Source organism: Tachyglossus aculeatus, chromosome X5 (genome assembly GCF_015852505.1).
Source record: "Tachyglossus aculeatus isolate mTacAcu1 chromosome X5, mTacAcu1.pri, whole genome shotgun sequence".
Classification (NCBI taxonomy): Eukaryota; Metazoa; Chordata; class Mammalia; order Monotremata; family Tachyglossidae; genus Tachyglossus; species Tachyglossus aculeatus.
In genome coordinates, this window is record NC_052097.1 from 8,993,502 (window position 1) to 9,010,424 (window position 16,923).

General features: G+C 45.6%; 1 protein-coding gene and 1 non-coding gene across 2 annotated transcripts in view; one reads left to right on the top strand and one right to left on the bottom strand.

The window, feature by feature from the left end:
* Positions 1-16,923, bottom strand: part of SYNPO2 (synaptopodin 2) — a 165,173-nt gene that overhangs the window by 32,412 nt on the left and 115,838 nt on the right. The window contains exon 2 of the mRNA XM_038769145.1: positions 1,981-2,132. Coding sequence (XP_038625073.1) covers positions 1,981-2,132 — 152 coding nt within the window. The remainder of the gene's footprint in view (positions 1-1,980; positions 2,133-16,923) is intronic.
* LOC119947779 lies at positions 14,980-15,117 on the top strand. Its single transcript, XR_005456575.1, has one exon. It is a non-coding gene; the product is annotated as a small nucleolar RNA SNORA7 (small nucleolar RNA).

Here is a 16,923-nt window from a genome sequence, read left to right on the forward strand (position 1 = left end):
AGCTCCTGTTACTGTAGCTGGCTTCCATCTTTTTATATTATTTGAGTAATCAATTGTGAAGCCAAATACGGATTGGTTGCATGAATTCATAAACATTTCCTTGTAGGCTGGGAGCCTGGGGGATGATCCAGATAAATTTTAGCCTTAATTGGAAGCTGAAACGGAGACCGTAGGTATATATTTAAGGCAGGGGAAGTAATAAAGAAAGAGACGATATTTCCACCTTAAAAGGTTCTTTCTGCCTTTGCCTCTCTGCAGTATCAAGTACTACAAATGCAGGCCCTGATCACGTTGTATTTCCTTATTCAGTCTTTCAGAATTCTTAATAAAAGGAAGAGAAAGATTCCAATTAAGATTAGTATCTTTGAATAGTTTTTTTTTATCTTAAAATACCCTAGATTTAAATAGTTTTAAATACTTCTGACCAAAAACTCCAATAAAAAGGGAACATTAATTTCTAGTGATGATAGCTACTGGAAGAATTGAACTACTCCATTTCTAGAAATTCTTCTCAAGTTTCTTTTTTTTAACCCATTTTTTTTGGTTTTATATATTTACATGAAGTAATAATGATCCATTTTACGGAGCACTTGAAAGTCCCAAATATGGTAGGAGCCCCAGTCCTGTGAGGAAAAACAGCGTTATACCAAGACTGCTGCTGAGAACGATCCCAAGAGAATTTACTAAACATTGTCTTATTTTTCCTAATCATAGTGATAACATTTCAGCTGGCCCAAGTATTTCCTAATGGGAGTTAACGTACTCCAAACTAGAACCAAAGCAGGACATGGCAAGTGTATCCTTAACACCCAGGGCAGTTTTGACAGTAACCAGGTGCTCATGTGACCTCAGAACCAAACCATTCATTGTGAGGAGGGAGTTGGTGCATATTTATATATATATATATATAAAATTATGGTACAATATAATATGGTAAATATGGTATAATATGATATAATATGGTATAATATATATATATATATATATTATGGTATTTGTTAAGTGCTTACTGTGAGCCAGACACTGTACTAAATGCTGGGGTAGATACAAGCTAATCAGGCTAAACACAGCCCACGTCCCAGAGAAGCAGCGTGGCTCAATGGAAAGAGCACGGGCTTTGGAGTCAGAGGTCATGGGTTCAAATTCCGGCTCCGCCACTTGTCAGCTGTGTGACTTTGGGCAAGTCACTTAATCAATCAATCAATCGTATTTATTGAGCGCTCACTGTGTGCAGAACACTGGACTAAGTGCTTGGGAAGTACAAGTTGGCAACATATAGAGACAGTCCCTACCCAACAGTGGGTTCACAGTCTAAAAGTCTTAACTTCTCTGGGCCTCAGTTACCTCATCTGTAAAAATGGGGATTAAGACTGTGAGTCCCCCGTGGGACAACCTGATCAGCTTGTAACCTCCCCAGTGCTTAGAACAGTGCTTTGCACATAGTAAGCACTTAATAAATGCCATTATTATTATTATTATTATATGGGGCCCACCATCTTAATCCCCTTATTATTGAAGTGACTTGCCTGAGATCGCACAGCAGACAAATGGCAGAGCCGGGATTAGAACCCAGCTCCTTCTAACTCCCAGGCCTGTGTTTTTCCACAAAGTCATGCTGCTTCAGTTTAATTACCATTGATAGATTGAATAAAACAACCCAAAAGCAGACAGCAAGAGAAGACACCTTCCATCCTTTTCATAAGAATCTATCTCTGTGCCTCACTTATCTCAATGGTAAAATGGGAATTCAGTAGTACCTGTTCTCCCTCCTACTTAGACTGTGAGCCCCGTGTGGAACGGGGACTGTGTTCAACCTGACTGACCTGTACCCCACTCCAGGGCTTAGAACAGTGTTTGATACATAGTAAACACTTTAACAAATACCATTAAAAAAACCCCTTTTTTATTACCTCATGCACTGCACTCTTCACCACTCACATTTGTGAGACAGTTGCCTACAAAAGGACAAACGATCTTTACCTTTTAATAAGCATCTGGAGGGAGTCGGTGATGCTCTCCATGAGTTCAATGACCTGGGGGTAGGTCAGCTCTGTGCAGGGATTCCCATTGATGGCTATGACTTCGTCCCCTTCACGTAGCCCCGCTCCTGAGGCTTTGCTCTTGCTGCGAATCTGAAAGGAATCAAGAGTGACGTCATGTGCGGAAATGAAACCATAACTTTCAAAAGTTTTGTTTTTTGTTTTTTGTTTTCTAATGGTATTTAAGTGCTTACTATGTGGCAGGAACTGTACTAAGCTCTGGGGTAGATAGAAGCTAGTCAGATTGGACGCAGTCCCTGGGACTCACAGTATTAGTTCCCATTTTACAGAGGATTCATTTATTCATTCAGTGTATTTACTGAGCACTTACTGTGTGCTTGGAAGAGTACAATATAACAATAAGCAGGCAGGATTAGAACTCAGGTCATCTGACACTCAGACCCACACTCTTACCACTAGGCCACACTGTGTCTCTGACATTGTCAGCAATGTAGCATCTGGATTTCTTTCCTTCCAGACCACACGGCAGCAGTCAGTCATATTTACTGAGGGCTCACTCTGTGCAGAGCACTGTACTGGGCGCTTGGGAGAGTAGACTATAACAATAGACAGACACATTCCCTGTCCACAACGAGCTTACGGTCATGTAGGAATTGGGGTCTCCAGCGTCCAGGCTGTGGTTTGTACCACAGTAATAAAGGGCAGTAAAGAGATGCTCTGGGCAGGGGGTGAGCTGGAAATAGACCCCTCCGGTTTAGAAAAGGGACTGTGGGGGATCGTGAAGACACTGAAGTGGACTTCTTCATCTGTGGCCGTAATGCAGTGGGGAGAATCTTATTCCTTTAAGTAATGCTTCCTATGGGCCAGGCCATGGGCTAAACACTGGGATATTTATCGCTGTTGACTCAGCTCCAGCAGACATTTCTCCACTTATTTCACCCTTCACCATGACGAGGGGTTGGGAGGGCTTGAGGGAAATCCTTACAACGGAGAAGCAGTGTGGCCTAGTTGAAAGAGCCCGGGCTGGAGAGTCAGGGGACCTGGGTTAGAATCCATGACCTTCATGCTCCCAGGCCCGTGCTCTATCCACTATACTATGCGGCTTCTCTGTGTGAAGTCGTTGAGGAGCGGCCAGTGCTGAGCAGAATTCCAACAGCTCTGTCCTTCCTGCGCTACGGGAGACCTAGAGCGATTTAGATAAGTGCCTGGGCCCAGAATTTTGTATGTATGTGTAAAGTGAGTCCATCACCATGCTGGGGGCCCAGAAGATTAGGGGAAAAGACCACCCTTTCAAGTCAATGGGCTTTCTGAACTGAATACATCTCCCAGGGATGACAGAACGGTCAGACCCCGGAAAACAAACAGATCTTCCCTTTTCGGCGACGTCGATCATAAGAAACGGACAGGCTCCAAGGGAAAACTGCAGTTCATCAAGAGTTCGTCGAGTGCAGTTCATGCTGTTATCCAAATAAGAATCGGGCATCACCCAGTGAGGGTTAAGCGTTCCACCAGAGAATACATTCTGACATCAACATCCAGCAAAGTGCTGGGATTATGTTTCTCTGACCTTCTACATTTGCATGAACAGCAGGAAATATTTTCCCCGCAGTTCACAGAGAACAATATTAACCACTTTTTAAGTTGGGACAAGATAGGCGAGACAGAGACAGTCACCTTTTCTCCCTGCAGAAATCCTGTCCAACTTCTAAACTTCCCACCTATTTTCCAAAAGGGACCACAGGTTTGGTGAGAGGGACACACCATTTTTATTCAGATGTCCCAGGGGAAACCCAGTGGGCTTCTGCTCTAATCTGGTTCTGCCATTTGCTTGTTATGTCATGTCACTTCACTTCTCTGTGCCTCAGTTTCCTCATCCATAAAATGGGCATTCAAAATCTGTCCTCCCTCTTACTTAGACTGTGGAACAGGGAATGTGTCTGACCAAATTATCTTGTATCTATCCTACCACTTAGTACAGTGCTTGGAAATAATAATAAGTGCAAAACAAATTATTACTATTATTATTTCCAAGACCTTACTATCTGCTTGAGGGAGTAGAGAAAAACCTACCTTGTTATCTAATTAGATAAAAGGGGGATGATAAATTTATATTGGCTTTTATTGAACCTTAGTGTAAAAGCAAGAACCTCTGCATATCACTGACCTCGCCAAAATGATGCATTTCCTTGTTTGCTGTTCATTTGTATGAAGAGGATTAAGAGGATTACTGGGTGACCTCAGCAGGCACTCCAATAAATACCACTAGTAATGATAATTTACTGGTTTACCTTACCAAGAGTACACATGGTCACAAAGGGCAAAAGACAGGGAAAATACAGTAGGATGCTTCCATCAGGCCAAGGTATTTGGTTGCTTCTTTAGAACTGGAAAGTGCCTTTCATCAGTTGATTTGAGCACCTACAAACGTCAAACCCCGATCTGATTCTGCCTCTTCATTATGATACTTGTGAAGCACTTACTCTGTCAAGCACTGTCCTAAGATCTGAGGTAGATGCGGCTTACTCGGGTTGGACACAGTCCTTGTCCCCCTTGGGGCTCACAGTCTAAGTAGGAATTGAAATCCCATTTTACGGTCGAGGAAACTGAGACCAAAGTAGTGAAGTGACTTTCCCAAGGTCACACAGCAAGCAAGTGAGAAGCATTGTGGCTTAATGAAAAGAGCAGGGGCCTGGGAATCGGAAGACATCTACTCTAGCCCCAGCTCTGCCACATGTCTGCTGTGTGACCAGGGATGAGTCATTTAATTTCCCTGCGCCTCAGTTACCTCATCTGTAAAATGGGGATTAAGGCTGTGAGACCCATGTGGGACATGGACTGTGTCCATCCTGATTATTTTGTATTACACCTTAGCGCTTAGTACAGTGCTTAGCACATAGGTAAGAGAAGCAGCATGGCTCAGTGGAAAGAGCATGGGCTTTGGAGTCAGAGGTCATGGGTTCAAATCCCGGCTCCGCCAATTGTCAGCTGGGTGACTTTGGGCAAGTCACCTCTCTGTGCCTCAGTTACCTCGTCTGAAAAATGAGGATTAAGACTGTGAGCCCCCGTGGGACAACCTGATCACCTTGTAACCTCCCCAGCACTTAAAACAGTGCTTTGCACATAGTAAGCACTTAATAAATGCCATTATTATTATTAACAAATACCACTAAAATACCACAGTGAATGAGGGTGGGGACGGAGGGAGATTTCTCTCTCTGCCACTACCTCAGGGTGCATTGTAGGACTTGAGCAGCTCAACACAACCTAGGGATGTGCTAAAGCCCACAGTTAAATAATCCTTTTCTAACAGAAACTGGTGGCTCAAAATCTCATGTATTTTGGTCCTGCAGTCCAGTTCTAGCGCAATACGTATTTTCAGCTTGCAAACGTCCATCCGACAACTCGAGCCTGTTTGGATACCTCAGAAGAAACAGCTTGCATACGCATATTAATGCGCCCGGCATTGAAATCTTTTAGACTGTGAGCCCACTGTTGGGTAGGGATTCTCTCTATATGTTGCCAACTTGTGCTTCCCAAGCGCTCAGTACAGTGCTCTGCACACAGTAAGCGCTCAATAAATACGATTGATGATGATGAAACGGTTGAGTAGTATACCATGAGTTTTTGCAAGAACACAACCCTGGCGTTCTTCGACTAATAATAATAGCAGTCAGGATAATCATTCTACTGAGTGTTCACCCCGCTCTGAGTGGCACTCTGTCAATCCGCTTCTAATCCACTAGCTCACATGACAATTCCCCAACAAGAGGTGACAGCCTCTTCGGTGTCACCCTTTTTTGCCCTCTCCCACACTGAGCCATAGTGCAATGTAAATATTTACTTAACAGAATGCCCCGCTATCTAGTGCTATGTGAGTAGCTCACCAAAGGCCTCATCTCCAGGAAAATCCTTTAGAGGAAGGAGTTCAAGTTGCTGTGGGAACCTTCATTCTAGGCTATTTGTCTTCTCCCGAGTGTCTTGGAGAGTTGCAGTCCTATTGCTACGTGTGGTTTGATGTCTGATGGGTTTTCATGGAGAAATGCGAAATGCAAGCTCTTTCTCCTTCTTTCCAACTGGTTATTCATTTCTACAAGCCTGCTTCTTTTGATCAATCCATCAGTGGCGCTTGCTGAGCATGCAAACTGTTTTAAATATTTGGGAGAGCCCCATGTGGGACAGGGATTGGGTCTGACCTAGTTATCTTGTATCTACTCTGGTACACAGTGCGGTGCCTGGCCCATAGTAAGCACTTTATCAATCGATGGTATTTATTGAGCTCCTACTGTGGACAGAGCACAGTACTAAGTACGTGGGAGGGTACACTATAAGGCGATAGACATGTTCCCTGCCCACAATGATCTTATATATGTTGCCAACTTGTACTTCCCAAGCGCTTAGTACAGTGCTCTGCACACAGTAAGTGCTCAATAAATACGATTGATTGATTGGTTGATTATAGTCTAGAGGGAGTTTATAGTCCAGAGCAGCATGGCCTAGTAGACAGAGCACGGGCCAGGAGTCAGAAGGATCTGTGTTCTAATTCTGGCTCCTTCACTTCTCTGCCCCGTGACCTTGGGCAAGTCACTTCATTTCTCTGTGCCTCAGTCACATCATCTGCAAAATGGGGGATTAAGACTGTGAGCCCCATGTGGGACAGCGACTGTGTCCAACTTGATGACCTTGTATCTACCCCAGCGCTTAGAACAGTGCTTAACACATAGTGAGTGCTTAACAAATACCATCATCATTACTGTTATTATTATTAGAGGAAACTTACAGTCTAGAGGGAGCTTACCAAATCACCATTATTATTCATTGCCATAGAGTTGGTATGAATAATTGTGGCATTCATTCAATCGTATTTATTGAGCGCTTACTGTGTGCAGAGCACTATACTAAGCTCTTGGGAAGTACAAGTCGGCAACATATAGAGACGGCCTCTACTCAACAATGGGCTCACAATCTAGAAGGGGGAGACAGATTAAAAAAAAAAGCATGTAGACAGGTGTATTATTTAAGCACTTACCACGTGCCAGGCACTGTGCTAAGCACTGGGATGGATACAAGCAATTCGGGTTGGAAACAGTCCCTGCCCCACATAGGGCTCACAGTCTCAATCCCCATTTTCTAGTTGAGGTCACGGAGGTCCAGAGAAGTAAAGAGACTTGCCCAAGGTCACTCAGCAGAAAAGTGGCAGGGCTGGGATGAGAACCCAGGACCTTCTGATTCCCAGGCCCACGCTTTATCCACTACTCCATGCTGCTCCCTGATCTCTGCCTTCAGGGAGCTTCTCCAACTTAAACCTGTACAATTTATCAACTCGAGGGTCCTCTAATGGGGAATAGTAACTTGAGCACAAATGCAGTTGAACAAATGATCCAAGTTAAGGTGCCTCTTGAAAGCCTGGAACCGAACGTGCATACTGGGTCATTGTAAGTTCAACTGCGGATGCTCTGCCGGGATTGAGCCTCTGTAGATCCAAGAAAGCAACCACAATGAGAGCCTGGTGTGACTTCGGACACTGGATTGAGGAACCTGCCCCACCCTTACCTATTCCTCTGCATCCTTGAAAAATCAATCAATCAATCGTATTTATTGAGCACTTACTGTGTGCAGAGCACTGTACTAAGCACTTGGGAAGTACAAGTTGGCAACATATAGAGACAGTCCCTACCCAACAGTGGGCTCACAGTCTAGAAGGGGGAGACAGAGAACAAAACCAAACATACTAACAAAATAAAATAAATAGAATAGATATGTACAAGTAAAATAAATAAATAGAGTAATAAATATGCCCAAACATATATACATATATACAGGTGCTGTGGGGAAGGGAAGGGGGTAAGATGGGGGGGATGGAGAGGGGGACGAGGGGGAGAGGAAGGAAGGGGCTCAGTCTGGGAAGGCCTCCTGAAGGAGGTGAGCTCTCAGTAGGGCCTTGAATAAATGAGTCGCTCTAAGGAAACGGTGACCCGAGGCCCTCCTGGAAGGAGTCCTGAAGCCATGACTGTGTTTGAAGGAACCGAGGGCCCGTAATCCATGGTGATGCTGCCGGTCGTTAATTAATTACTGATGGCATTTGTTAAGTGCTGACTATGAGCCAGGGACTGAACTGAGCAGGTTGGATGCAGTCCCTGTCCCATGTGGGGCTCATTCATTCAATCGTATTTATTGAGCGCTTACTGCACAGCCCTGTACTAAGCGCTTGGGAAGTACAAGTCGGCAACATATAGAGATGGTCCCTTTCCAACAAACGGGCTCGCAATCCTCATTTTACAGGTGAGAGATCTGAGGCACAGAGAAGTGAAGCGACTTGCCCGAGGTCACAGAACAGACAAGTGGCGGGGCCGGGATTAGAACCCATGACTTTTTGACTCGCAGGCCCGTGCTCTATCCACTACGCCACGCTGTTCCTTTGGCCTGCTTTAAGTAGCTGAACACTGAAGTGTCCCGACAGGCCGGGAAGCTACAGAAATACAACTGCGGAGACAGGCGAGATGCTCCAAAGCGAACATTTACATATATGGAGTGGTATGCCTAGTTGAGCTCGTCTCCCACAAGAATGTAAACATCCTAGCACTCTGAAAGAAAAAAAAACAGCCAGGGTCCAGATCCTTGACAGGGTACTCTCTGCAATAGGCACTCTGAGCCCTTTCCTTTTTTGTTTAAAATACAGAAGACAACAGGAAAGGTTTTGAAGTACACGATAGCTCCTTCTATGGCTATTTACTTAAGTGTGAGAAAGTCGTCCAGCTATTCAAAACATCCATTCGGCTCATAAAAGAATAAGCACGATACACCACAGTGAACCTCAAAGGCTTCGGCTGGAAAAGGCAGAAGAACCCCTTCCCCACCCCCCTGGCTCTGAAAAGCAATTCATTTTGGTATTCCAAGGTCATTGTGGGCAGGGAACACAGTCTACCAACTCTATTGTATTGTACTCTCCCAAGCTATAGTGCTCTGCATTCATTCAATTGTATTGATTGAGCGCTTACTGTTTGCAGAGCACTGTACTGGGCGCTTGGAAAGTGCAATTCAGCAATAAAGAGAGACAATCCCTGCCCACACCGGGCTTACAGTCTAGAAGGGGGGAGACAGACATCAAAACAAGTAAACAGGCATCAATATAAATAAATAGAATTATAGGTCTGTACATTTATACACAAGTGCTGTGGGGCGGGGAGAGACCGGTAGAGCAAATCAAGCGGGAGCTGAGGAAAAGGGGGGCTTAGTCTTGGAAGGCCTCTTGGAGGAGGTGAGCCTTCAGTAGGGCTTTGAAGGGGGGGAGTGTGATTGGCAGATTTGAGGAGGGAGGGCGTGGGCCAGGGGTGGACAGCGAGAATGAGGCACGGTAAGCACTCAATAAAGACTATTGATTGTCATTTAGCCCTTTTAAGTGTGTAAAATGCTTTTGAGTTTTCCCTCCTACAGCTCTGTGAGAAAAAAAATTTCAGCTTCCGATTACTGAATCTCATTTGTATTTTACAAAGGAGAAAACGGGAACCCAAAAAGAGTGATTTTGATTAGAATTATTCAGTCAAGGATGCATAGTTAGAACTCGGAACCAGAATTTATGGTTCTTAAATCATCTGCATTGTTTAATAAATAAGAAAGCGGCACGGCAAGAAGGTCATGGGTTCTGATTCCGGGCTCTATCACTCGTCTGCTGTGTGACCTTAGGCAAGTCACTTCACTATGCCTCAGTTACCTCATCTGTAAAATGGGGATTTAGACTATAAGCCCCTCTTGGGACAGGGACTATATCCAACCCAATTTGCTTGTATCCTCCCCGGAACTTGATACAGTGCCTGGCATGTAGTAAGAAGTTAACAAATACCATCATTGTTATTATTATTATGGGATGGGTGATGTGCATGATTAGACCAAAGAACACACTGGTTGCTCACAATCCAATAGTTATTTTGTGTAAAACAGACATAGGAATTAGTCTGCCTCTTCCCAACAAATGCCAGCTTTAAAAAACATGGATCTGGGGCAATTTCTTCTTCAAGGGCAAGATGATCCAATGAGGAATTTTCTATGGCAGAATATGCTGCATTTTATACAGATCCAGGGGAGACTGATTCTCCAGGACTCTACTCAAACCAAGGACGAGTCCCTGTGAGAGTGAGTTCTCAGATTTGGCCCGTGATAAACCCAGGAATCCCAGTGATTGATACGAACTGTGGTGTCTGTTAGTGCTTACTATGTGGCAGGATTGGGTTGGACAGAGTTCCTGTCCCATGTGGGGCTCACGATCTCAACCTCCATTTTACAGATGAGGTAACTGAGGCACAGAGAACTGAAGGGCCTTACCTAAGGCCACACACCAGACAATTGATGGAGCTGGGATTAGAACCCGTGGCATTCTAGCTCCCACACCCGTGCTCTATCCACTACATCATGCTGCTTTCCATGCTCTACATCATCATCATCATCATCATCAATCGTATTTATTGAGCGCTTACTATGTGCACAGCACTGTACTAAGCGCTTGGGAAGTACAAATTGGCAACATATAGAGACAGTCCCTACCCAACAGTGGGCTCACAGTCTACAGTGTGGGTAATTCTGATCTGCTGTTTGCTCTTTATAATCAGTTATCTCTTCCTGCAAAATAAGGGGGGAATTGAGACTCCAAATCAGCTGGGCATGGCCTTGTATCCCTCCGTGAGAAGCAGTGTGGCTTAGTGGATTGAGCACGGGCGTGGGAATCAGAAGGACCTGGGTTCTGATCCTGCATATGTCCGCTGTGTGATCTTGGGCAAGTCACACACAACTCTGGACCTCAGTTACCTCACCTGTAAAATGGGGATTAAGAGTGTGAGCCCCATGTGGGACAGGGACTGTGTCCAAACCTGATTAGCTTGTATCTACCCCAGCACTTAAAACAGTGCATGGCACATAGTAAAGCACTTAACAAGCACCATAATTATAATTATTATCCAACCAGCCCTGGAAGGTGTTGGGGGTGTGGGGAAGGAGGGAGCTGCTGGGACTTCCTGGGTCAAATTTATGCACCCAGTTACAAACCAAGGTATTTTCACTGCACCGCTGATGGCCTTCTTTTAATTCCTACAAAATATGATTTCTAGAAACGGCCCAGTGTCTCCCTCTTATTTGGCTGAGGGAGGAAAACTAGCTTTTGCCAGAGGAATACTTTTTAGCATGAGTAGACGTTTTATAGAAATTTTATTTAATGAAATTCAGTCACCTTTTTTAGTTGATTGGATTGACGATAGTTGTTTCAGCCGCTCAATAATAAAGCGCTTACTCTGCAGTCGATCTATCGGTGATGTTTATTGAGCGCTTACTATGTGCAGAGAAAACTGTACTAAGGTCTTGGGAGGATACAATAGAGTTGACGGATAAAATCCTTGCCCTCAAGGAGCTGGCAATTTAAAATAAATTGCGGGTAGAGGGAAGCATCAGAGTTGAAAGATCCAAAGATATGTATGGAAGTGCTGTGGCAGTGAGGAGAGAGCAGAGTTCCCAAGTTCTTAGAGTTGTTTATTGTCATTCGTGGGGTTGTTAATGGTTGTTTCCATATTTAATGATGACAATACCCACAGCCCCAGACATGGATTTTATCCAGTGCCTACCATGAGCTCAACGGGCTTCTCAGAGCGGGGAAGGCAGGATGTTTTCAGGCTACCAGTGACAAAATTAAAATCACTTAATAAAGCTGAGGTTCATAAGCACTTTTCTCTAAGCGCTTCTCTAAGATTTGGACCATCTTCTGGAGAAGCCGACTGAGAGAGGTCCAGGGAATGAAAAAAGCTTAGCGATTCCCCATTGAAACCCTCCACTAGCAGTTGTTACCCAGCTGCTGGATGTCAACCAGCAAACTTTGAGCCAGAAAGTAACAGACAAGTGTTAATTCTAGGGTTAAGCTCCTATGTGTCCTGTCCTATGCAATGACCAGAGATAGCAATAGGTTTTGTCTGGCAAAAACATCCACTTAAGGGCTTTATGCTGTCCATAATCCTCCAGCTCAGAGTCAAGAAAATCCTGGGGATTCCTCATTCCTGAGCCTCCTGGGCACGGCTGGGCTGGGGTGAGCAGCCAGGCCTGGTGGAAAGAGCAGGGGACTGAGAGTGTGGAGACTCCAGTTCTAACTCCTGTTCTGCCTCTAGCCTGCTGTGTGACCTTGGGAAAGTTACTTAACTGCTCTGTGCCTCCATTCTTCGTCTGCAAACTGGGTTGGAAATACCTGTTCTCCCTCTGAGTCCCTTATTGGACAGGGACCGTGTCGTAGAATTTGAACCTCGGCAGGGGTGGGGTCTGTCTCTGATCTGATTAATTCTGTCTTCCCCAACACTTAGCGTAGTGCATTGCGTGTTGTAAGTGCTTAATAAATGCTATTACTTGTAACCCTGGAGGTCACTCTGGGGCTAAACAGAGCAGCATGGCGTAGGGGAGAGGTAACAGGCCTGGGTGTCAGAAGGTCCACAACATGCCTGCTGTGTGATCTCGGGCAAGTCACTTAACTTCTCTGTGCCTCAGTTACCTCATCTGTAAAATGGGGATTGAGACTGTGAGCCCCACATGGGACAAGGGACTTGGTCCAACCCGATTTGCTTGTTTCCATCCCAGCGTTTACTACAGTGCCTGGCACATAGTAAGTGCTCAACAAATACTATTATTATTATTATTATTATGAAGAGATTGGATGCAGTCCAAGGCTAACCCCTGGGTTCCCAGCAGTCCCTTCTTCAGCACCGCAGGGAAACAAAATGTAATCATTCTTTTCCAACTTCTAGCACACCAGGAAGCCTCTGGCTATGGCTAGTGTCTCAGCTTCGCCTCAGGACACCATGTCAAGGAGTGGGAGGAGACTGTCCCATCTGGCTTGATGCCCCCCAAAATCTGGGGCTCCAAAGTCCACCTTTGCCTTTTCACACCCAGACCGGTCTCCTGGACTGGACCCCCAAAAAAGCTTAGCAATTCCCCATTGGAAGCTTCCACTAGGTTAGTTGTTACCCAGCTGTGGTATATCAAGCAATTAATGGTATTTAGTGAGCTCTTACTAGGCATAGAGTGCTGTAATAAGTGCTTGGGAGAATACAATAAATAGGATGATCTCAAGGACTTATGCTCTAACAGGGGGGCCAGATATTAAAGTAAATTACTGTGCCGATCAGACCTGTTACATTAGTATCTTCTCCAGCACTGAGAACAGGAAGCACTAGATAACTGACCAGTCTGGTGATCCACCAGGCCCAGAAGGGAGATCAGATTGGAGGTCTCCTCGGGAGCCAAAGACCCTGATTGCCCTCTGCATTTTTCATCCCTGTCAGTCATTCCTATTTATTCAGCACTTATTGTGTGCAGAGCTCTGTACTAAGCACTTGGGAGATACCACTAACAATAAAACAGACACATTCCCCGCCCACAGTGAGCTTACGGTCTAGAAGGGGAGAAGGGTATTAATATAACTAAATAAATTATGGATATGTACATATGCTGGGGGGCTGGGAGGGGAGATGAATCAAAAGAGCAGGTCAGGGCAATGCAGAAGGGAGTGGAAAAGAAAGAAAAGCAGGCTTAGTCACGGAAGGCTTCTTGGAGGAGATGTGGCTTCAATAAGGCTTTAAATGGGGAAAGAGTCATTGTCTGATTTGAGGAAGGAAGGCGCTCCAGGCCAGAGGTAGGACTCGGGTGAGAGGTTGGCTGGCAGTGAAGTAGATGAGATCGAAGTATATATATATAGATAGATAGATATACATATCTATTCTATTTATTTTATTTTGTTAGTATGTTTGGTTTTGTTCTCTGTCTCCCCCTTTTAGACTGTGAGCCCACTGTTGGGTAGGGACTGTCTCTATATGTTGCCAATTTTGTATTTCCCAAGCGCTTAGTACAGTGCTCTGCACACAGTAAGCGCTCAATAAATATGATTGATGATGATGATGATGATGAAGTAGATTATGTTTGTACATTAGCAGAGCCCTCCCTCTCTCACTCTTCGGAGCAGCCTCCTCTTGGAGGGTGAGGGGGGGAAGAAGAGGTGGAAAGCAGTATGGCCTATTGGGTAGAGCACAGACCTGGGTTCTAATCCCAGCTCCCCACTTGTCTGCTCTGTGACCTCAGGCAAGTCACATCACTTCTCTGTGCCTCAGTTCCCTATAAAATGAGGATTAAGACTGTGAGCCCCATGTGGGCAGGGTCTGAGTCCAACTGGATCATCTTGTATCTATCCCATCACTTAGTCCCATGCCTGGCATATAGAAAACACTTAATAAATATCATTTTAAAAAGGGGGCTTCCTATTGCCCTGGGGCTTAAATTGGCTGTAGCGAGTGCTGAACCTCAAGGGTAATTGGGTTTTCCCTGGCCAGGGTCTGCTCATGCCCAGCTGCCCCTGTCGCTCAGTTCATTCCCCACAGACCCTCTGGCAGTGAGGGTCAGGTCACAAGGCATTCTGCAACCCTTTCCAAAAACAAGTACGGGTTTGAACCTGATCTCTGCAAGGAAAGAAATGAATCAAGAAGCGATTCAGACTAGAGGAGCTGTATCCCAGGCACTTCCCTCCGGCTTAGACTGCGAGCCCCCCAGAGATCAGGGGCTGTGTCCGAACTGGTATCCACCCCAATCCACCAGTGGTATTTATTGAGCGCTTACTGTGGGCAGAGCACTGTGCTAGGCTCTTGGGAGGGTACAATGCAACAGAGCTGGTGGACCTGTTCCCTGCCTACAGGGAGCCCAGGGCTTGGAACAGTGCCCTGACATACTGTAAGCACTGAACAAGTGCCACAGATAGAGAAGCAGTGTGGTCTAGTGGATAGAGCGTGGGCTTGGGAGTCAGAAGGGCCTGGGTTCTAATTCCGGCTCCGCCGCTTGTCTGCTGTGTGACCTGGGGCAAGTCAGTTCTCTGTGCCTCAGCTGCATCATCGGTAAAATGGGGACTAAGATTGTGAGCCCCATGTGGGACAGGGAATGTATCCAACCCGATTACCTTGTATCTACCCAGCTTTTCCCCCTCTCAGGATTGAACCTGGAGAGTTTCCAGTCCTCTACCAGTCTCGGCTACGGAAGGGAGAATCAAGCAGAGGCAGAGCCATTCCATTCCTAGCTTGGGCAGTGGCTAGCGAATGGAAGGCCATCTACTACAAGGCAAAATTCACCCGTGCTGGGCAGCACTGGCATGGGAGTGAGTCAAGGGCGGAGACTCAAGTTGACTATGCGCAAGGAGGAGATGGGATTTTTACCAAGAAAACTCTCTGGATCCACTACCAGAATGACTGCAGATGGAAAGTGGGGCTTTCTGGGAGAGACGTGTCCATGGAGTCGCTATGGGTAGGACATGACTTGACAGCATAAGACTAAACAAGGCTTAGCTTTTAGTTCAGTGCCTGGAGCCCGGAGCAGGGCAGAGAGCAGCTCCTGGGGCAGATGAGGACGGAGAAGCAGTAGTCGTTGGTTGATGGCGGGGGTGATGGGCAGGGGACAGCCTCCCTCCCAACCCCCACCCCAATGCCACAGACAGATGGACACATGCGGAAACGTATAGACTGGCTTCTCTAGACTAGGAAAGATGCAGGGGCAGGTAAGGCAGGTAATAATAATAATAAAATAATAATAATAATAATGTTGGTATTTGTTAAGCACTTACTATGTGCCATGCATTGTTTTAAGCACTGGGGTAGATAAAAGGTAATCAGGTTGCCCCACGTGGGGCTCACAGTCTTCATCCCCATTTTACAGATGAGGGAACCGAGGCACAGGGAATTTAAGTGACTTGCCCAAGGTCACACAGCTGACCTCGGAGCCGGGATTAGAACCCACAACCTCTGACTCCCGAATCCATGCTCTTTCCACTAGGCCACGCTGCTTAGTTGGCCTGACGCACAGATGGACCACCTTACTCTTTCCTCAGGTTCAGGCAGTAACACTGTAAGGGAACGGTCAACCTACTCACTGTTCCTTCTTCTCATCCATCTCACGGCTGACCCCTTATCCACATCTCCTCTCTGGCCTGGAACGCCCTCCCCCTTCATATTCATTCATTCATTCATTCATTCATTCAGTCGTATTTATTGAGCGCTTACTGTGTGCAGAGCACCATACTAAGCACTTGGGAAGTACAAGTCAGCAACATATAGAGACAGTCCCTACCCAACAACGGGCTCACAGTCTAGAGGGGGGAGACAGACAACAAAACAAAACATGTGGACGGGTGTCAAGTCATCAGAATAAATAGAAGTAAAGCTAGATGCACATCATTAACAAAATAAATAGAATAGTAAATATGTACAAGTAAAATAGAGTAATAAATCTGTACAAACATATACACAGGTGCTGTGGGGAGGGGAAGGAGGTAGGGCAGGGGGGATAGGGAGGGGGAGAGGAAAGACGGGGCTCAGTCTGGGAAGGCCTTCATATCCACCAGACCACCACTCTCTCCACCTTCCAACTCTTCCGGCGCATAGTAAGTGCTTAACAAATGCCATCATTATTATTATTATTATTCAGAGCCTCACTAAAATGACATCTCCTCCAAGAGGCCTTCCCCAACTAAGCCCTCAACTCCATCTCCCTTCTGTGTCACAAATGCACTTGCATCTGCAGTGCTTAGCACTGTGCTTGGCACATAGTAAATGCTTAACAAATACCCTAATTATTACTATTAATCTTCACCACACCCTCAGCCCATACACTTGCATACACATCCGTAGTTTATTTTAACATTTGTCTCCCCCTCTAGACCCTAAGCTCCTTGCGGGCAGGCAAAGTGTCGACCTACTCCGTTGTATTGTACACTCACCAGTGCTTAGTACAGGGCCCTGCACACAGTAAGTGCTCAATAAATACCACTGGTTGATTGAATGGTGATCATATTCTGGAATACCTGTGGTTGTGTGATTCTTAGATTAGGGGTTCCATGTGGAGAAGAGACTCTGACCTAATTATCTTGTCTCTA